Here is a 23,226-nt window from a genome sequence, read left to right as displayed (position 1 = left end):
ATTACCACCTACCTCTCTTTTCTGAGTCTAGGGCAGGGTTTGCCTCTGCAATTCTGCAAGGCCTCCTGACCCCTACCTAGGACTCAAACTATCCTTCTACCCTTTTCCTCAGCTTTGGGAATTCTCCCACAGGTGATGAGTGCAACAGTGAAACATGAAGAGAATTTTACAGTTATGCACACTTACCATAAATGTAGATGTTTGAGTGTATTCACTGTTGCAGTCTTGGTTTTCCTCCCTCCATCCCCCATTTAACATGTTCCCCTATGGGGACATAAGCTTCACAAGGTGGCTTTTTAGCCACCAGGACCACTTCTCTCTTTTTCCTTGTGCTTCTGACGGGTTAGGGCAAGAAAAACTGATGTAATGATGTCGGCTGCCTTGCTTTATAGCACAGACAACCTGACATCAGACTACAGGCGATGGCAGCCGGTGCACAAAAACATTGACTCCGGTATTCGGGCCGACCGAGGGCTACCACAGCAGGGATAACCCACAGATGATGACTGCAACTGTGAATACACTCGAACATCTACATTTATGGTAAGTGTACACAACTGTACTTTTTCCCTTCTCATTTTCTTTGAAGTGTGGCCAACCTGACCTGTTTTCTTACTACTCTTGTTGGTTCATCTCAAACTCTGTTGGTTTCACTGCAGCTTTAAACCATATTGTGATTTTCTCTGCCTCCATTCAGTTTCTGTAGCCATGGCTTAGCCATCCTGGAGTGCTTCAACTCCATCGGGGCTACAAAAAGATCTTCCCTATTTCTGCATGTGTGATGAAGCTTTGTTTCTTGTGCATTCTCTGTTATCCAGCAGTATTTATTTTGGTAAAAGAAATTTAGCATTATCTTAAAAAACAACTGCATTCGAATCTTTTAACTGGCCAGTTTCAGACTAACTGGCTGAACAGGTTATAGTAATGTCAGTGTCTACTCAAATGCTAGTTCTGCCTTTCAATAGCACAGAAAATAGCTTGCGCTCTTGATGCAGCATGCATCTTGCATCATTGCACATCTGTAAGTAGTGGGTAACCATCTGAGTGGGCACAATGCAAAGTGCCGAGTTCTGAAACATAGAAACTGAATGGCCAGAAATCTGGACTTTCATTTGCCAAATCTGGGATTGCCACTTCTTGGAATATTCCCTTTTCTTTGAGGTATGGCGATCTCAGAGTTGTCATACATGTCTGGTGTGTGTGTGGGGGGGTGGCATCTTTTAAAAGAGAAAAGCAATGTTTGATATTTGTGCTTCTCCTGCATTTAGGACTTTTTTATGTGTCAGCACTAGGCATCACAGGTGCTGACTTTTCAATGATTCTAGATCTTTGCTGTTGTTTCCAAAAGTAGCAGATATCAAGTGTTCTCCAAACTATCAAGGTCTTACCTAATAACCTGAATATATTTATCAGTGCTTTCTTCCATTAACTCAGTCCCAGAGAGCGACCACAGAACAGGAACCCAGGATTAGCCTCTTCACTACAACCACATTTAAACTAGTATTTAAATAACTGCACAAAACAGTCAAAATGTCTGCACTCACAGTTGGTAATTTGAATGTTCTCCAGTTTATATAATCAGTGTTTTCTCTGCTGTTGCCAGTTTAACAATGCATCCCTTCACTATGTAGTATTAACCGCTGAACAGGTTCATTTTTGTAGTTAACAGTTTCCTGCATTATATGTTACAGCCAGGACAACTGCTTTAGTCTGCAAACATTAATCAGAAACAATATGTAAAAGCCTTTTGGCTTGTTAGCGGGTGTTATTTGAAGAGACTGGCAGAAACTTCTTGGGTAGCTTTCACCATGTTGTGATTACAAAGTAATACACTACAGTCCAAAATAGAATTCTGAAAGTTTACTATATAAAGAATATAAAGAAGGATGCTTAGAATCATTAAACTGAAAGAGGGCAGAAAGCATTTAATACTATCCTATATATGTTTAGCAGTTCACTTTCTGACTTGGTTTACAATAGTTTAATTCCACTGTTTGTTGTGGATGGTAATTGTGTTGTTGTCATACACAGAGAGTGAGAGGGCGAGGGAGAGTAATTTACTACCTGTACCAAAGTGCAGCTCCCACACTGAGCAAATTCAAATAAATGGCTGTTGTGAAAAGCTTTTGAAAATGAACAAGCATTTTGTGGCACGTGCCACTGTCGGGAACAGCAGTGTTCGGAAGTAGCCTGGCAACAGGTTTGGTGTGTCTCAGGAGAAAAGTGTATTGTATTAAGAAACAGTGCTTCATGGAGCCTCAAAATGCCGTACTGCTTCCCCATTTACTATAAACACTGTAATCAGTAATTTATTAACTCCTGTCAGAGGGCTCACGTTTGCCCAATATCTCAAGTAACTGAAAATAACCTGTGTTGATCCAATAAAATACATCACATTATCTGTTTTCTGGTGTTTTTAGTTTACAGCAATGCAGTTTTCCAATAAAACATGTTGTATATCTTTAACTGCATTAAATTTGTAGAGTAACACAGGATACAAATTTGTAGTGCCTCAATATCCACTCTGTGTTTCTAATGTGATGCAATTTTCTAATAACATTATATATTTTTGCAACATCCAGTCTGCACAGACAATTTAGTCTAACTTGCATATGGCATCCCAGAAGATAATATGTAACTTTGACACAAAGAGTTTATACAGAACTAGCTTCACTGCTCTACTGGTGTTTTTTTTAAATAACAATATATTATATACTCTGAAAGTATGCAGTACCTGTTCAGTTGTATGGTCAAAGCACAAAACCTAGTATTTATAGTATCCACAGGAATACTGAGATACCCTTGTGTGGTCCTGCTCTGCACTGCAGGGCACTTTTTTATTTTAGGATGCGTAAGGTATAATGTGAACATAAGGTGGCACTTTCAGAGAGGGAGCAGTGTTGTAGTAAAAGGTTTTACATACATACATCCTATGTATGGTCTGCAGAGGAATTACGTGTATTATACTTGCTGTCAGGAATACCTCACCTCTCCACTGCAACACCTTTGGTGCTACTGTGCTCCTTAAAGTATATTTGGGGGCTTTGAATTATAATGATGGCATTTGCTAACAAGAACTATTATTTACACATCCAGATATTATCCATTTGATTCAAAAAATTATGAAGCAACTTAACTGGAATACCATTGTAAGGTTGTGGCCCAAAAGGTAGGAGGCAGCATGGTCCCAGCACACAATTCCACAGCTCCCGATCATCGCAGTGTGTAACCAAGCTGAAAACTACTTTCTTGAAGAAGCAGAAAGCAAGACAGGCACCAGCTAGATGCATGTTAATACACCTTTCCAAGGGTGGACTGTAATAGATGTCATATTGCCCATAACCTTTTGGACCCCAAGCTTACAGCAGTAGCACTCTTAGATCTGTCCTTGTGACTTTCGGTTTTTCTCGGTTAAGGGTCGCCAGCGCCACAGCGGAACTCCGGTCCTCTGATGATTGGCAGTTGATTTTTACGTACCGAGTTACCAGCCCTGACGCACAACCTTAAACGAAGGTACGCCCATTCACGCATGTCTCCACGCAGAAGACGCTCTAAAACTGAGTCAAACCGGACTGCGTCTTACTGTGAGGCGACAACGCTACCGCAGCACCACCACCGAAGTCACTCCTTTTATATCCATACTGCTATACTGCAAACAGTGTTTGCTGTTCTTATTACAGTACTGTACCAATACAATTTTATAAGGATGTGCTTCGTACAGCTGGTCCCATAGTACTGACCATGGTGTGTTTGAAGGGTGAGAATAGCGTATTTCTGAGCTATACACCAGTGTTGTAATTCCACTTTGTGGAATATGTAGCATATTGTGAGATTATACTGCAGTATCTGAGTGAGTGCTGCAGCGGACAATTGCTGTACAACACTGTTAAGTCAATTCACCTTTGTTTTGTTGCGTGTAAACTGTACGTAGAGTAGAGAACCCTGGGTATGCACCTCATGATATATAATGGCTGGATTATGTTTCTGTCATAAACGTGCCAGAGCATTACCTGCTACTTTGATACTGCGAAACTCTAATTAGTAGATAAGATGAGAAGGGCAGTGTTTGACTTGCTGTACTAATAGCACTGTGAGTTTATTATCAAAGAAACCAAAATATGAGGCAATAAATGACCAAAAACATCAGTACAAAGGTAGCTAGGCTTTCGGTGCTAAATATGGTATAATGTTTGGAAAAATCAAATGCTTGAAAGTTAGCAAATGTGCAATTAAGGGAACAGTGATACAAGACTTTCATAATCTCTATATTCAGTTTCACGATACATCTTGTACAACATTTGGCCTCATCGTAGCAGGCAGCAAGACATAAAGTGATAGAGATCTGATTGTGACTCTACCATTCTGTTTTCGATTAGTTGACCTGGATGCCGGAGAGGTCAGGCAACAGATGCTTGCTTACCCTTCTTGGGGCTTTGGAATTAACCAAGTCTTGCTGTCAACTTAACCTGGCAATTGGCTGGATATTGGTCTCAAGGAAAAGGGGTGTGGCAGGCATGACTTACAAGTGCATGCTCATACTCTGTTTATTGGTGGGGGTGCACAGTTGTGCTTGTTGTCTTCTTTAGACTTATATTGTGGGCTCCAGAGAATTAGCTGGCTAACAGGGGGTGAGTCAGGCAGCGTTTGAAAAACCATGTGAAAGTGTTGAGGATGATGCCATGGCAGAAGCTTACCTGTCCACTCAATGGTGACCACAGTCTGAAGGGAGGTAAACGGAACAGTATGGCCTTGAGGGAAATGAGGATCACTAGACATAGCTGATTGTTAGCTGAAGAGAGGCTCATTTAGCTTTTTTAGGATAAAACAATGACAGCTTTGGGCGGGGTGGGGGGGGCTAGACTAATAAATCTGCAGTTCATTCAGTATTGTTTATAGTGATTTTTTTTTTTTTTTTGGGAAGAGGGGGAGGGGTGCATCTGTTACAGACAAGCCATATTGTAGCAGGGATTGCAGAATACTATGTTCAGCTACCACTTTTGCTGCTGGGGAGAGGAAGATAGAGATTTTCCTTGACCAAAATAGTAACATGAATGTGAACTTTGATTTGCCCTATATGAAGCTAGTAGTTTAAGTTACAGTCGAGGCAAAAAAACAAGCTACTGAAGGATTTAGTTGCTTTTAGGGTTGGTAGTTGCTGCCTTGGATATGCCAGTTACAACCTTTTGTTTAGTTTTGAAAACCATACGTTTGGTTTTAGATATGTTTGGGATTAGTTAATAGTTTTTCAAGAGTACTTTAGTATTTTTAGCCAGTCAGAAACCATATGTAGGTCTCCTTCAAGTTGTCTTTTTAATGCTGGCTTGGGAGGAGCCAGATGTGTCTGCCCTTTTGTCGTTATAGCCCTGCATTTATTGTGCAGGAGTTAAGAGTGAACATCAGGGTGCAATACCTCTGTTGAAACATAGTTCTGTGTCAGTGCCTTAAGTAAATGCTTAGTTTGTATTGGAAGTGCAGGTTCTGAGGATAGCTGAGTGTTGAAGTGTTTTTTTGCATCATATGTGAAATTTGCCCAGTTTTTGTGCATTTAAAGCATTTGAATACCACTTGATACTTAGTATATATTTATAATATTTAATATTTAAATAATGAGATAGATTTAGAAATTTGTTACTGGAGCAAAGCAACCAGAGTTATAAATTTCATGTGCCTTTGCATAACATAGCTGAACAATTCAGAAAGAAGGACTAGAATGAAACCCTAACGGGTGTTTACTTATCTGGTTCAGTGTGTTTAATGAAGCTACTTCTTGTTTATCAAGTCCTTGCCCCCCAGCAGTGTGGCATGGATCTGATGTCAGGTTGAAGAAGGGTACTCGCATAGCATTTGTGTGAAGGGCTAGGTAAGATTTTTGTTTTAATATTATATCTGTACTAGGGCAAATGACTTGTCTGTTACTCCCTGAAGCTGCAAAGAATAGCTACAGCAGTACAGTGTACTAGATTACAATCCACAGAGTCCCAAAAAGTGCAGTAGTAGCCCGGAATTCCTTGTGCATGCTGCTGTTTAATGCTGCCTAACATACACATTAGCATTGCCTAAATGGTTTTGTGAATTAACTGCAGTATCAGGAAGGAGCACACTGAGTTGTAGGCTGTTTAAGGTAACATTTTTTGAACTACATTTCATTGAAGGTACAGCTATTTCTTGCAGCTAATAGACTAGATTTCTGAATCTCACCCACCTTTTTGCTAAGTTGCAGGTACACACACATCAACACGTAATATTGAAATAGAAATACGCACACTAGAAAAGCAAGAGTTAAAACCAAAGAGGATCTTTTTACCTTTGTTGTTTCATCTGAAACCCTTACATGAAATTAGATGTAGGGAAAGAAAATTAAGGTTAATGATAAATTGGTATGAGTGTGATGCTGCACTCCAGAGTGTGTTTTCCTTCAGGTGAGATGCTAAACCGAGGTGCCGTCTGTTTAGTTGGTTTGGTTACTCAGGTGGATGTAAAAGATCCCATGGCGTCTGTTGAAAAGAGTAAGATATAATCCCTTATACTCTGGCCAAATTTCTCCTAGCAGACGAAACCCCAGCTCAAGCCTCTCCTGAAAAGAGACCATTAGCTTATTGGGACAGACACGTTCAAGAAAGGATATATGAATGAATACACTTACAGATTACATTACAAGGAGTATGCAGGCACTCTCATCCTTCCTCATAAGGACTCACCCACCTTTTGCTTGGGTGCGGGTACACACACACAACACATAATATTGAATAGAAATACGCACACTAGAAAAGCAGCTGCACTCCAGGTGTTTTTTTTTCAGGTGACACATAAACCGAGAGGTGCCTCTGTTTAGTTGGTTTGTCATCCTTCCTCATAAGGATTGCATGCTGTGGTAGCCAAGACCTGTAGTGTCTGTCTCCCATCATCCAACCAGTATGCATGGTAGTAGTGCAGTCAGTGTGAACTAATGCAATAAATACTAATACTAGATGCGTTATATACACAAATACTTTGCTGGTTTATTATTTATTATTTAATACCAGGTAGGCACCAGAAGTGCACATCTTACTGTAATTCCCCATTTCCTTCCAAGAAGTGCATGCTCTAACACTGCAGACATTTTATGACCTGTATTTCTTACTGATTAAGAAATATTGTGGTTTGTATACTACCATACAAGTGTATGATACTTTGCAAATCACTGTAGTACAGGTGCACCACTTTTAAATAGAAATGTCAGTTTTCCTCAGTGAATAAACTGTGAAAGTTGCATCCCGTTGTAAATTTTGGGTTTGAAAACAATGCCAAAAATGGAAAAGTGCTGCGGCTTTCTGATAAGGTGGAGTGTAGTGGATGAAATATGATACCATCACCAACCAGCAGAAGGGAGATTGTGTGTCACCTGCAGATAATACTTCAAAGATTTTTTTTATGTTTCAGCTTCATGTTCCTAGCAGACCCCCAACAACATATGTAAAAAGTTTTTAACGTGCTCAGAAAAGGGTACTGTATTGAAAGTTCAAGACTCGGTAGTGCAACTCCTAATACCGAGGAAAATTTAAGTGCAGTTCAGGAGAAGTAACAATCTGTGAACCTCACTTTTACACATTAAAAGCCATTTCAAGAGGGAAGGGAGTGTATCCCCAGATGTGGGTGGCTGTAACCTGCTCTACTGCTACTTACGTTTACTGGATCCCAGATTTCTGTACCTCAGAGAAAATCACTTAAAGAATTGCAAGGAACCACCACGATATAATCCAAAGAATTTATTTAAGAAAAACAAGCGCTTTCACGCACCATCCCGGTGCGCTTCATCAGGTTACCAGAGAAAATGAGATTCTCCATGATGCAGCAGTTTCAGACTTGGTAAATATTTCCATGAGATAGTTAAATTTATATGGGTTCATACACTGATTGTGCTTATCCTGCTTGAACGTACTGTGGAAATCCTCTGAGAATAGCTCACATTCATTTAATAAGATTATCATGCGTGTGACGACCGTGCCCTGGCCCAACAATCAAGGAGCCTCAATCCTCACCACTAGCACCAGGGAGGTTGTCTCATAGACGAGGAAAGGATAACTAATACACACAGCAAAGTACAATTTCCCTTAAGTGCACAAAGAGATCACAGTCAGTCTGGGGCTGATTGCTCCCTTGCTCACCAGGTCCCCAATAAGACTCACCACTGGCACAGCTATAGGGTCCAGGTCTCAGCCTAGCTGGGTAAGTTAAAACCTCCAGTACCCTCTCTGTCCAACCAGTGCTTCATGTCCCTGCCCAAGTAGCTGACACAACACACACACACACACTTTGAGATAAGTATTTATACAACTTCACAGACACTCCTGGGAAAGGCTGACACAGATTCTCCAGCTGTGTCCCTTTACCCAGACTATATGGTAGTAATTACTGCCACCACCCAGCTAATAATATCAGCTACTAAAAGGCCCTTAAAAGGGTGTCCAATTATTATTGTGCAATATTATAATCCAGTGGTAGTATGACTAACAGTCAAGACTTACTTTAGAGTGGCCTATTACAGTAACCTCTATAAATATGCAATGCACTCTAGAGCTTATCTCTACACAAATCAGCCACAGGTAGAAGGTTTTAAAAATATTTAATAATAAATAATTAAAACACAAGACAAAACTACTACACCACAGAGATATTTAAGAGTTAGATCACACAGAAACTTAAAATAATACAGTAGGACAGGTCTGATTTCAAAGAAAAATGTCTAATTAATCTTTACTAGCTTTCACTATTCCTACAAGAAATCACAGTGCTAAAACTTACATGTGAGCATAAGGCAGAGTGCTGCTAAGTTGGATGTCCAAAGTCAAAATGCTCTCAGTCTCTTGTGAGAAATAGTATTTAAAACATTACTAACAAGCATGTCTCTAAGGCTATCCCAAATTACATCACTTTTGGCACCCTTTTTATCTTTTTTATTCTTTGCCTTTATTTCGCCAGTATTTCTACATTTAGAACATTAATTCGTATAATTTATAACATACAGAGCATTACGAGAAATCAAAAGAGAAACATTGAACGAGATGGAGAGGCAAAAATTATGAACCTAGGCTCATCAGCTCTATTACTGGGTGTAGTTTTGGAGTCAGCTGCAATATTAAAGAAAACAGCTGACTTGCAGCTGCAACTAACAATGCACTATGATAGCGATAATCTTCTAATAATGAGATGACTTTACAACACACACACTGGATAGAAGGAAGAAGGATTTTGGTTGTTTGAAGTAGAGAACAGAGCGGATACTTTCAGTATTGTTTGAACCAGCGGATAGTGCCAAGGAGCCGGCGTCTCTTCGCAGCGACCTCAGAACAACAACCGGAATTGATGGGAAGAACCGACGGAGCAAATTTGGAGGTCAGTAGGTAATAGGCAATATGCAATGGACATATTTCCCTACTTACTAGGGGAGGACGATTAAAACATTGAGAAACAAAAGATAAGACACAATTTTTGGTATGTTTTCTACATTGACTTGGCCTCTGTTTTGAGTTTAAGTTTATGCGTCGGCGTTTAGCTTCAGTGACAAACTATGAAAACAAGACTTACAACAGAAGAAGAGCGTGACCACAAGGATTTTTCATTTTTTCATGTCTTTGTACATGGCGATAGATATATGGTGCATGCTGCTAGGTGGAAGCGTTGATGTTATTGATAGAAGCAAAGGACAGAATGTGCAGAGGAAGTTAATGATAGTCAATCTGTCAGTAATAGTCAAGTCAATCGTTAGAAGAAAAAATCTCTCTTCGAATAAGGGGCATGGAATCTATCTCTGTTTTAGGAAATGTAAATTATTCAGGATAGAATACATGGGGTGTTTTCTGATACTGATGCTCTATCAACAGAGGAATTCGTTAACATACCATGAGATAAAAATCATTGAATAAAGGACTTAGTTTATCGTTAACAGAAGATGAGCTGTACATGTTATCATACAGCTATATGTTGAACTTGTTGAACGATAAGTTCTTATTTAAGAATTGATGTGAGGCTGTGAATAAAGATTAAATCAGATGGGAGAATTTTTACTGGATATGTTTAATGGTGGTATTATTGATAAGGAACTATTTGAATACCTTAGGATTTTAAACCCATTGTAATAATTCAATCATACTACTAAGAGAAAGCAGTTTTACTTGAATTATATGATTGTACAAGTAAGATAGTGGATGTTGATAAGTTGATATGAGTTTAGTTGATTTATCCATTCATAGTATTCAGTACTAGTACCATATATACAGGTATTATATATAGGGAATAATAGTATAAAGTACAGTTATGATATAATTTTTTTTGATTTATACTTTGTACCTTTATGTGATGGAAGGAAATAATGTATATGTTTATATTTAATGATGTTTCATTTCAACAGCAAGCTGGGGTTGTGCGTTGGTGCACGCCATGCGAATATGTTTTAGCTCATGGAGAATGAAGTATTATTTAAGACTGATGAGGCAAACAATCTGTAGTATATTCGCATTTGTATGACCATGTTTTCCTATTATGGAGAGGGAGGGGCGAATATAAAAGAGGTTTTTCTCGAGATGATCAAATTAAACTAGTTTTTTTTATTTACAATGATGAACTCAATTATTAACAGAATATTTTTTTGGATTTATTTTATCGAGAAGCTAGTAATGGCTAGTTAATACTGGGGTATACCGTAAACCCTGTCACCATAACACAATATTATCAAGGACATATTCAAGAACATCATTAGAGGACAGGATGCCACCGACATGGTGGCTAATGATGTAGGGGATTATTGGAGGGAGAGAGGCTGATAGAAGAATATAAACAGTAAAGTTTGTTATTATGTTCATGATGATAGAAGAATATAGACAGAAAGAGAATTGACCATACTATGGACTAATAATCAAATTGATACTAGATCAGACTGAGACAAGATGAGAACTTAAAGCTGGAAGGAAGGAGGTCTAGAATGATACTTAATACTTACAAGGATTCATATCTAATATTCTATACCAATAATGGTTGGTGAGATGGTTATTAATAAAATGAAATGGACAAGAACTAAGGGTTTATTGTGCGCTTTTATGAAGGATAGGAGGCCATCTAGGAGAGGCTAAACTTATATTAAGGAGAGGATGAGATCTTAGAGGGACAAGAACACCACACAGCATGTGGCATGCATACCAATGTACACACCACACCATATATATAGTGTTTATACATCCAGATTCTCATATACAGTTCAAGACTCCAAGTAATGCCAAGTATGTAGTGTAGACAGCAGTCTCAAGTGGCCAAGTATAGTATGAGTATGAACATGGCAAAAACCTTTCTATCAGTTTCAGGGTATAGAAGCATACGGCATATATAATCCAGGATAGAAGGATAGACACATATAGCTTATATCAAACATGTGGTTGAGCTATACATGTGGGTAATTTACCTGTTTAGGCCCTAGAAACTATTAAAAATTTACATTAGATTTTAGAGGTGGGGATGTTAGAAACCCAAGTGAGGAAGTGGATTGTAAGTAGATCAGAGACTTGAGGCTGAGAGTTGAATAGAATGAAGAGCCTCCATAAAACCAAAAGCTGAAGAAAAAAGAAAAAACATAAATTAAAATTAGAATTAAATCAGCCTCATACTACCTAATACTGATATGTCTAATGTACCTTACTGTTATTTACAATAGTTGCTTATTACAATATTATATCATTATGTCAATGTTACATTTTTATATTTTTTTTTTTTAGACAAAATATATATGATTTTAACAATCACATATCATGTTATCATACAATAGGAGTATATTATATATATGTAGTATATATAGATGCCTTACCTACCCTCTTTTTTATTTGTAGTATATTGTTTTTGATATTGATTGTTTTGATTGTTTGAATTGTTTGATTTTTTATTTATAATATATTGTATAGGGAAATTATGGGTAGCAGTTTTGATCTCTGATGAAGCATTTTTTTGTGAAAGCGCTTTTATTATCAACTGCAACTCTATGTATTATTTTGTTTTTGCAATACTGTGGATTAAAGTTTTAGCTATACCTGGATTGTTCCTGCTTATTTGATCTGCTATACTCCTTCACTAACTGCTGCTTTGGTTTTATATTGATATACTTTTGACACTTAGGTTTTCCCAGTATTCATATTGCATCATCTTAACACCTGGTCTAAGTTCTCAGGCCACCAACTGCATTATTTAGCAATCTAACACCTGCACAGAAACTTACAACAATAGAAGACATTTCACATGTATATTCTAACCGAAACTAGAGCAATAAAGTACATTCCACATCTTAATTCTGGTCATAAACTTTAGCCTTAAAACAATGGGCATGAAACCTTCATCCAGCTGCAGTGGAGCCGAATTGTAAAACATTAAATTCATAAGATCTTTTCAACTTAAAAAGACACATTTGAAATACTAGGCTTGGGTTTCCTTAACAGCAGATGGCAATGTTGCAACAATCTTGAAGTTCACATTTTACAGTGTTTTCTTACATTTAAAAACACAAGCCTGTATTTTACATTTATTTATACAGTCGATAGAATTATGTATCAAATTCTATTTGACTAGGCTGGCGGCCTTTACCCATCTCTCCCCAATCGTCACAATGCGTGGATTTTATCAGTTCCAAATAAAAAATTGTGTCACAGCAGCAAGGTGGTGATTTAAATCATGACAAGCATGAATAGCTTGTGAAAAACATTCACAGCATCCAAAAAGAGCTTTCTTTAGCCGATCTATAAAAACAGCTACAACTCCTTGATACACCTCTTCTACTATGTTTAGCCACAGGCTTAATGTCAAATACAGATCAACTCATTTTCAGTCAGTAATTCCAAGTTTAAGTGTACAAAAAACAAAAAATGTTTTGTCATATGACCCAGTTTAGACCTGTTTTAAAACTGCCTTCCTACTTAACTGAGTGGTGCCCATTTACTATAGGAAGTAGTAGGGAATCATTTCACCTACAACTGACCATTGCTCTGTGACCATTTGGTATTTTTCAAGCATTATTCAAGTGTCGTATCAGCTGAGCATTTTCTCTAACATTCTGCATTTGTCATCTTGCCTGTCTGGTGTCAGGTAGAATTTTGTTATGTATTACTTGTCATTGAAATGCATGTTTCTGAGTCATGCTTTTCCCTATTGGTACATCCGCCTTCATCAATCAATTCGCAATAAATCTTGGTACAAATGTAACCATGGTTTAGGTCTAGGGCTTTGGTGCCTTTCTGGGATAAAAAGTGGCGTGGAATTAGAGTAAGGGATAGCAGTGGTGGAATATGAAAGGCACTAGAATTCAGAAAGATTTATGAAAGGCATTGATAAATATGTTTTAACAAGAACAGTGGTAAACTGCTAGTCTATGTTGCCAGAAGTCACAGGGGGGTGCATATCTATAGAGTGCTTTTAAGGTGATGCAGACATAGAAATAATGGGGAGTAGGAAGAGCTCCAGTTTGCATCTAAACACAATATTTTGGTGGATATGATGTGTCAGATACCTTTTTTATAACTACGAGTTTATGTAAATATGTGCATCCTCAGATCTTTATCTGCTATCACTTCATAGATGTCTCACTTTAACCAAATAGTATAAACTGAACCAGAGCTGTGCTGATACTGCAATGCAGCTACCATGTTCATAGGTATATACTAGGCTAACGACCACCAGGGCCTTTATAATCCTAGCCTTACAACCCAACCCAGTTGTGTCCCTATGTATCATGGTCATTTGTATGGAAGGGGTATGCTAGTTAGGACATTTCTAGGGGTTATATGGTGGGGCATATGTTAGTTTGGGCATTACTGTCTGTCTCTGACTATCAGAGACATGGGGGCCAGAGCCAGGGTAAATTTCTTGCTTCCCATCCATTGGTCAAGGATACACTTAAATAGGGTTAGGGATGGACTTTGATTTACATGGATGTGGAGCATGTTCGGGAACATTGGGATCCACTGAGGCAAATATCTGTCTCGCCATCATGTCTTATTTATGGCACAAGCAAAATTTAAATTTTTGGATCTAGTTGTTCTGCTGTTCATTTTGTGAATGTGCAAAAGGTCCATCAGAGCTGGATCTAAGGATGCCTTGTATGTCAGGCATAGATAACCCTTCAGTAGCCTGTAGGAGTAGAGTATCGACAGAGTATAGAGATAATTCTTTAAGGTGTTTCGTAAATGTACTTGTACCCTGGAGTCTCCTGGCAAGGAATCTTTGTGGGCATTTCAGTTGATGCAAATGTCAGGGCAGGTACATGCTGAAAGGAACATTATACTCGATGGGTCTGATAAGGGCCAAATAATGTGGCATTAGTGACATAGGATGATTTTCATACTACCATGGCCACACGTTGGTCAAAGGCCAGATTACTGTCTACATATGTTCCCAAATCCCTGACTGCCAGCTCATCTCATACAAGCATCTTATTGATGGAGTAATTAGCTTGGGTGGCAGTTTTCCCAAAAGGCGCTATAATCATTTCTTGGCATTGAGATTTAACCCATGACTTCAGCACATTTGTCAATGTTAACAACCTCTTGTAAGATGTTTGTGTCATGGGGGGGATCTCTGATAGCTCCCAGTTTGCAGTCATTTTTGAACTTGGACAGCCAAAGGCCCTTGACATTAGCCTTTACTTCTGAGAAGCAGATGTAAAATTGGAGACTTCCCAGCATGGACCCCGAGGTACCATGCTGGTGACTGGTCTCTCAGTGGAGGTGGTATCGCCAATCCTGACTTCCTGGGTCCTGTCTGTGAGCCAGCTGAAAATCCAGTGAGTTATGTAGGATTATATGCCCAGTTTGGGTGAGTTTTTCAACTATATCTGAGTGGGGTATTGTATCAGGTGCCTTAGCTAGTTCCAGATAGGTGGTCTGCACTGTTTTCCCCTCATCCATTGCCTTGGTGACCTTCCGAAAGAAGTCCAACAGGTTTAATAGGCATGACCTTCCCTTGACAGTGTTAAACTGGATTGGGTCCAGTGTCTGAAGGTTGCCTATGTCTTTGTTGATCATTTCCATGATAATTCCTTCCATGGCTTTGCATATTAGACTAGTCAGACAAATAGGTATGTAGTTTCTGGGGTCAGATGGTGGTCCACCCTTTTGAAGAGAGATAAACATTGCAGTCCTCCATTCTTGTGATACAAAGCCTGTTTTGAGGTTACAATCGAAAAGTGACTCAAGTGGTGCTGATATGTTATGTTTCAAGTTATTTAGGAGGCATCCCAGGATACTTTCGGAGACCACTGAGGCTGTATTTTTGGCCTTAGTGAGCACTGCCAGGACATGTTCCCTGTTAATAGTTGGTGAAGTTATGCTAGTTGCTATTTCATGGGGGGAGGCATGGGGTACTGGGGGTTGAAGCTTGAGATTAATTTTTTAGCTATTAAATTCATTATGTCTCTCTGCTCAGTGAAGATGGCAACACTGACCACCAGTTCGGCACACTGATGTGTGCTGCCTTTGAGATATCGGACGCAGCTATAGAAGACATTGTGGTTGTCTTTAGCCTGTGAGGCTATCTTGACCTTATAATTGGACTTAATTAGCCCTCTAAGTTTCCTGTTTTGCTTAGCTAGAGAGAGCTCCTATTATTATGAGAGTTGCTCTTCCCAGTTTTAGCCATGACCTTTTCCTTTTTGTTATATACCCAGTTAAGGTTAGGATTCCACCAGTGTGGCAAATTGCCATATATTTGAACAGCACAAGTATGTTTATTATTTATTTAATCATTCATTTATGTGTTGTATGCAGCAATGTAAACCTGCAGTGGGCTTGAAAGCAGAAAAACTGTAAGATTAATAGATGGGCTGTCAGATTCTGCACAGATGACATATCTGCTGTGTTAGTTAACGGTTTCTGATGTGCTGTTTCACTCTGAGTGCACTGCTGTGCTTTGAAGGGCCTCACTGACATATGCTACTTCTGCTGGGAGCTCTTGGCAATTGTTTTTAATTTTAACAATGAGGTATGTGTTTAGAAATGTGAAGAAGGATGCCAGGCTTTTGTCATAAAATCACTCCATGTGCATTTTATAGATATTGAATATCTACCGATCATTTCTTCGATAATGTTCAAACACATGTGGCCTGAATAAGGCTCATAGGAGAGTAGTTATGGGTATTCCTCATTAGCCACATCTGTGGTGCTGACAGATAAACCTTTAAAATAGAGGTTTAGATACTATCTGAAAAGAAACTGAAGGCACTTTTATGATACTAGATAAGTGGTAAACTGAACTCCTTTCCCCTCAGTCTGAGGTACAGCATAAAACAGCTGTGATAAGTTGATATTTTGTGTCTGGTACAGTGGGGAAAAAGAGTGCTGCATTCTTTCCTGCAATGACCTGTGCAGTATCTGTGACAAGTGATGGATTTCAGTGGAAATGAAGTACAAGTGTGAAACCTGTTTATCTGCCAAACTACAAGTACAATGCAAGGGAGAATAATGCAGATACGTTTTCTACATTCTGATTCATTTATTGTTACTGAAAGACAACGCTGTGTTCACTGCAGATTAAATCCTATGTATCAAAAATGTCCATTACACTCGGGTACCGTACTTGTATCCCCACCAGTTACTACAGACTGTGTTAAGTAAGTGGCTGCAGTTACTGCAGACTAAAACTAGAATTAAGTGAAATGGTCACATGACATCTCGCTGAAGGCCAGTTGGATGAACCCAACTTGTTGATGTAGCAATGTTGACAAGTGGAAGCATAGCTGAACATATAGTGATGCAAACTTGCCAAACTGAATGATTGCAGGCTGTATCAGTAGGCCATAGGCATGTGTGTCCCTGTACAATACCCTTTAACTGACATTGCAGGACGACTTAGCTGCAGGGACTCTAGTTAACAAACAAACAAAAAAAATTAAGTTTTATGCATCCATGCTGAGCTGCATGCTGGAAAGAGCTGGGTACATGCATACCTATATCTATATCTTTGTCTATACCTCTCTCTCTCTCTATATATATATATATATGTGTGTGTGTGTGTGTGTGTCTGTGTGTGTATCTAAATTATGCACTGACAAGATGTAAGGGGTGTCAGTTTCATGTACTAACAATATATTACTACTGTTCGTTCTAATGTAAGGCAGCACAAATATTGCTTAATATTCTACGCCACATGCTTCAGCTGTGCGACTGCATTTAGTAGACAGCTCCTGTTTTGTGGACTCCCTAGAAGTACTGCCATGTTAGGTGGTGTACAACTTTAGTTGAGGAATGATTTGTGCACGCACTTGTTTATTTTCTGTCATCATCTTATTTTTATTACTGTATGACGTCAGCTTATTGGCAGAAGTGGTTTGGAACCACTTTGTACCTCCAGCCGAGATGTCAGTGAGTTGGGACTAGATGGTGTGTCTGATACCTCAGATATCCATATATTCCCACCAAGTTTGCAGGTTAGAGGCTGTGAGCAATGAAGTCTGTTGGCCTCTGTTTTAAGCAGGTAGTAAGTGAGGCGGCAGTACCAGTCTTTGAGTTTCTGTTACTGTAATTAGCACAGTGGTAGTACAAGTCCCTATAAAATAAGGAACTATGTTGGTGTAAGGTCAAGCAGCAGAGCTGGAGCTAGGGACCTATTTCAGCACTGTGTTTACCACTAAAAAGTCACAGGCAACCTTTAGTATAAGAGGAGTAGCAGGATTTCAAGGTGCCTGCATATTTAATCAGGTTTAATGTTCTGCTTGAAAGGTGTGTAATCTTGTGGATCATTTGATGGCAGGTAAGTTTTTCTTCCACATGTTGGCGTAATTCTTTTATTTATTTTACTTGTTTATCACTTCTCAGCAAGATAAATGAGACTCTAAAGGGCCCTTTTCAGCCATGGCCCAGACCAAAAGCTATAAAGTGATAACAAATGTGCATACTAATTTAATGCTGAAATGTAGAACTGTAACAAATATGAACAGATGGCATGTGGTGTGGGAAGCTGCATACAAATAAATAATCAAAACTGTGCTAACAGCACCAAGAAAATTATAGTGCTACAGAATAGAATATTAAAGGACAAGGAAAAGGTATATTGGGAAGGAAAGAGCAGACAAGGAGATTAAAAATAGTAAGAAAGAAAAATATGTCTGAAAAGATTTAATTGAGAATTTTAAAGCAACTATCGACAATATTTTACTAGGTGGGTGAAAATGCTTTTGCAAAGTTGGAAAGGGTATTAAAGTTTTTAATATTACAGAATATAGAGTTCTGCATAGCAAACACTGGCTTATGGAATGTTCATTTGGGTAAGAATGAAAGTAACAATGGAATATGGTTATTCCAGGGTGTTTGTATTCTTAGTAGAAACTTTAAGAAAGAGATAACTGGCATGGGGCATCAGGGAAAAAGCCAAGACAAATAAGCTTGTAGATTGTAAATGGCTGTGGCAAATCAGAAGCTAGATTCTTTTTGTTATGGGGAAGATATTTGTTGAGCTTAGTAGTTGGCAGTCAGGGATTCATTAAACTGAAATGTGTGCACAATATGTTTAGGGCTTTACAAACATGCATCAGAATTTGCTAATGAGACTGAGAGAAGGACAGACTCAAGTATGGGGTTAATGACATTTTTGGCAATAGATTTCCTTGTTATTGAGGAGGTTAGTAAGTCTTTTTGCTATGTTCAATTGAGTGCAAACATTAGTAAAGGTAGTGTGGAAATTACCATTCAAGGTTAATGAGTGGTCAAGGTTAATACACAGGAAGTTTTATGAAATAATTGACTCAGTAAGATGGCCAGGTGGGTCTGAGATTTTGAGTGCTGAGCTTGTTATAGGACATTAGTCTGTCCCAAAAATCACAAATTTAGATTCAGAAGTATTACCTAAAAGTATAAGTTTATCAATGTACATATTTAGGGAAAACCGTGGAGTAAAACTAATGCCAATAAATGTATAATTGTATAGTGCCGAGGGGGTTATGCTGCCTAGTGTCCTTTTTTAAAGACGCTAATGAGCTGTCACTTAAGAAACTCCTATTGCAATTTGCGCGCCTTTTTAGCCAACCGTGTACTTGGAAATATGGATCTGTTCTATGGAAGAGAGAAACAGCTGTGTGCAGTTTGGAATAAAAATGTGTCCTTTTTCTGAATGTGATCATTACAGTTATGATATTAGACAATCTCTAAGGTTAAACAGCTCAGCTTGCAACAATTGACTTTATCTTTATTTTGTTAATTTCTGGAAAAAGTTAAGGCAGCTTTTCAAATGACATTGTAATGGTTTGTATGCAATTGGTGCTAAAATTCATTGGACCATTCTTAAGGTAGTGAAATCTTTGAGGCATCATGTTCTAAAAACATGACAATACTGCCACTTGGAACCCACTTTATTTAATCTTAATGCAGGAGGGTTCCCCCCAAGGATTTTAAAACTAGAATTTGTGGTTAACTTGTATAGTGCATTTCAAGCCAGAGTCCAGCTCTTGTCTTCTCAATTACGTAATTCAGTTTGGGGTTTAAGGTAAACACGCGTGTGTAACAGTGAAGTAAAATATAAGTATAACTGAACAATGGCATATTCTGTCAGTTGGAGAAAAATGTTCAAAGAACTGAGTTATGGGATTCTCATACCTAGCCTATGTAAAGGGTTTATGACACTAGTAATGGAAATGCTGAGCAGCCATTTATAGAGCTTGTTGCCGAAGAAAATAAGTAATTATGGGCGTAACTGTACAAACAACCTATAATGCGTCTTGGCCTAAAGTGCATATTATTGGTACTGTTGGTTACATGTGATTTGTTTTTCATTTTCATAATTGTTCCTTCTTTTTTTCTTACACAGAGACCTTGATGGATTCAACAACAGCAACAGCAGAGTTAGGGTGGACTGCATTTCCTTCGTCAGGGGTGAGTAACTGTTCATTAAATGCTGTCTACATTATCAGCCTTCCTTATAACAGATGGGTTTAGCAAATAAGAGAAGGAAGATGTTACTTCCTCATGGAGAGATTCACCATAATCCATAAGTCTACTGTAGAACCCTTTCTGAGAAACAGTGTAGGCCGTCCTTCTTTGGGTTCAGTCCTCACCCCCTGAACCAGTTCTTCAGTTTGTATGATAGTATTAGGGTAGGCTTTGGGGAGCAGGTTATCCTATGTGCAGTAGGCGTGCCTTCCTTGATTGATGCACTGCATTCATACTACTTCTGCTTCATACCGTAAGGAATTAGCTCCCATCTCACTACCCACTTGTTTGTGGAAAATAACCAAGGCAGTAATCTTTATAGCCTCTTGTGCACACCACTTTCTGTTTTTATACAGCTGAGCATGTTGGTGGTCTTCATAATCAGCAGCATGTCTCTCTAATGGCTTTTGGGTGCTGCAGAGTAACAGTAGGTTGTTCCTAATCCCTGTTTACAACTACAAATCATTTTACACATGTCCTGGGATATTTGTTTCTGAAATGCATTAGCTTCTGTTTTGTACATGGTGAATTTTGAGCACTAAATGGAAAACGCTAAGATGAGCCAGTGGTTTCCTCTGGACCATCCCCTCAAATGTTGTCATCGTTGTTATCTCTGAACAAGTATTGTGTCCTGGCTGTACTAACTGCTGTAGCATACTAATGGGTATGTTGAAAAGGGTGCTGCTCACTACAGACCTCTTTATCTGCCTGTCCCAGTGGAGATGGGCAAAGTCATGGAACCGCACATTGCTCAAAGGTGCATGAAATTACTGTGACTTCATGTCATTTTTTTACACTAAGAGCTCCAGTTTTAGCTTGGGTTAATGTCTTCTGTGGAGTGAATTAAATTAAATAGGAAATTAAGCTACCCAAGAACATTATGGATCCAGTTGTCATCGGTCTGTGCAGATTAATATCAGTAAGCCATCTGAGTGGTTCTGTGCTTCGTCTTTTTAAGGTGAGTGCATGTGTGCTCGCTCACGTGTATGCATGAATTCTTTGAGTTAAATTGTTGCAATGTGAAATCTCATGAAATCATTTTAAACCTAAAGAAAATTTTTGAAAAGCTAATTTTCTAGTCTTTGTTCATGAGACATCTTACATTTGTCACTAACCTGTCATTGCTGCTTCTGATTATCTGAGTTTTGCTTATTTCAGTTATCTTTTTCATTCACAGAGAATACTGATACAAAAACACTCAATATTCAAAGTATTAATAGTCAGGAAAACCTACACACAAAATACTGACAGTTAAAAATACCTAAACACAAAATACTGACAGTTAAAAATACCTAAACACAAAATACTGACAGTTAAAATACCTAAACACAAAATACTGACAGTTAAAAATACCTAAACACAAAATACTGACAGTTAAAAATACCTACACACAAAATACTGACAGTTACAAATACCTACACACAAAATACTGACAGTTACAAATACCTGAACACAAAATATTGATAAAACCTATCCACATCCCAATTCAAAGTTTTCTTTTTGCTTGTCGATATTTTGAATATAAGGTATTTTTGCAGTCGATATTTAGGTCATACAAGCAATTGCCCTACACACACACACACACACATATATATATATATATATATATATATATATATATATATATATATATATAAAATGTATGTATATATACACAGACACATACATATACCTTCATTACTTCAAAGACGAAAATTGCAAATAGGCTTAATTTTGAATGTATGGTCTATAAATATGTGTTTGCCCTCAGCAATCACATGTACAGATATACGACTGTGAGTAGCATTCACCTCGCAAAAATATGGGTAAACTCTCTTTTTCTGAAAGTATGCCCTTTCTCAATTCTCATCCTACCATGCACACTTATGGAATATGAGGAGGGAGGGGGAGAGTCATCACAGAACCTGTCCTGGCTTCTGCAGTGCAACAAGTTTTATCTTTCTAATACCATACCCCATCATATTGCATTTGTCTTTTTTTATTTTATGAGATAGAATTTTTCTTAGTTATTTATTTTTTTATTTTGGTGATGCTGCGGTAGCGTTGTCGCCTCACAGTTAGATGTTGCCTGTTCGATTCTCAGTTAGAGCGTCTTGGGCGTTCTTTTGTTGAAGGTTGTGCGTTAGGCCCGGCAAGCCAGCATGTAAAACTCTACTGCCAATCATTAGCGGACCGGAGTTCCGCTGTGGCGACCCCTAACTGGGAAAAGCTGAAAGACACCAACAAACAAATTTATTTTTTTATTTTGTAGTAACCAAACACATGTGCAAAAAAAAAAAAATGAAAATGCTGAACTCCGCAAATTGATTTCTTTCAAAATACAGGGTATATCTTTACTCATTGTATATGTTTTTCATATAGTTACAAACCAGTCTTAGAACTCATGCTACTTTATCATGTTTTGTTTTAAAGCTGTTCACTTTAATTTGCTATGAAATGTGGAAAATGACTTTATATGTGTCTTTATTTTGCTCAGACACACAAGGTTGAATGTTTATTTTCTTGTATCAGTATTAATTTTCTAGATGACTTCATAAAAGACAACTTTCATGCTGATGGTAGACTGTTGCCTTGTTTAGTTTTAGATGTGTTATCCTTCGCTTGTTAAGCATTAAAAATGATTTGCCTGTTTTTCTTTGCTAAATTGCTTGTAGATGAAAGCATCCATGGTACAAAAAACAGCCATTTTGCAGGTTTCTGTGCTGAATGGCATGGTGCTTCCAATACTGGCTCGTGTGTTTGTGTCAGTTTTTATATTGTCTGACTTTGAATATGGTCAGTACTGCAGTGGTAATTCGGGAAATGGTGATTACTGCTGCTGTAACTGCAGGGAGCTGAGCCTTTGTGACCTGAATGAGAAGCTTAAAAGTATCTAGGCATCACAAAACCTCTGGAAAGTTCACTTTTTTATGTTTTGCATTTTATTACTGCACATAAAGTCATTTTGCTGATCTGTTGCGTTTAAACTGGTTGTTTATCTGATTTACACATAATTTTCTCTTGTAATAATTGGTTGGTAAAAGCCTTTTCTGGCCTAGAGTGTTGGTCGTCTTGGTGGGAGCACTAGCTGATTTAGTGGGGGATGCTGCTGTGTCTAGGAAGCTCAATACTACTTTCTTGGTTTTATAGCTGTTTTTTATTGGTCATTTTGTTCTTGTGTGGTATATACTGCTCTCAGCTGCACTGTGTTCCCTGCTACCTTAAATGCAGCTGATTAATGCATAGCATGCAATACTCCAGTGTTTCGACATAGTCTTCACATTTGTCTTTGTTTAGTAGGTGCCAGAAACAAGCATGCTGTGTG

General features: G+C 38.3%; 1 protein-coding gene across 2 annotated transcripts in view; it reads left to right on the top strand.

The window, feature by feature from the left end:
- The window catches only part of EPHB2 (EPH receptor B2), a 2,126,559-nt gene that overhangs the window by 728,497 nt on the left and 1,374,836 nt on the right, over positions 1 to 23,226 (top strand). The window contains exons 1-2 of one of the 2 annotated variants that reach the window (XM_044061767.1): positions 4,566 to 4,729; positions 19,801 to 19,865. In XM_044061767.1, the coding sequence (XP_043917702.1) occupies positions 4,672 to 4,729; positions 19,801 to 19,865 (123 nt within the window). In that variant the 5' untranslated portion in view covers positions 4,566 to 4,671. Of the gene's footprint in view, positions 1 to 4,565; positions 4,730 to 19,800; positions 19,866 to 23,226 lie in introns of those variants that run through there. The other variant, XM_044061768.1, reaches the window with a different exon arrangement.

This window comes from Protopterus annectens, chromosome 2.part0 (assembly GCF_019279795.1).
Source record: "Protopterus annectens isolate FY-2018-M chromosome 2.part0, PAN1.0, whole genome shotgun sequence".
NCBI lineage: Eukaryota > Metazoa > Chordata > Ceratodontiformes > Protopteridae > Protopterus > Protopterus annectens.
Note: the sequence above shows the minus strand (reverse complement) of the source record. Positions and strands in the feature narration are given on the sequence as shown.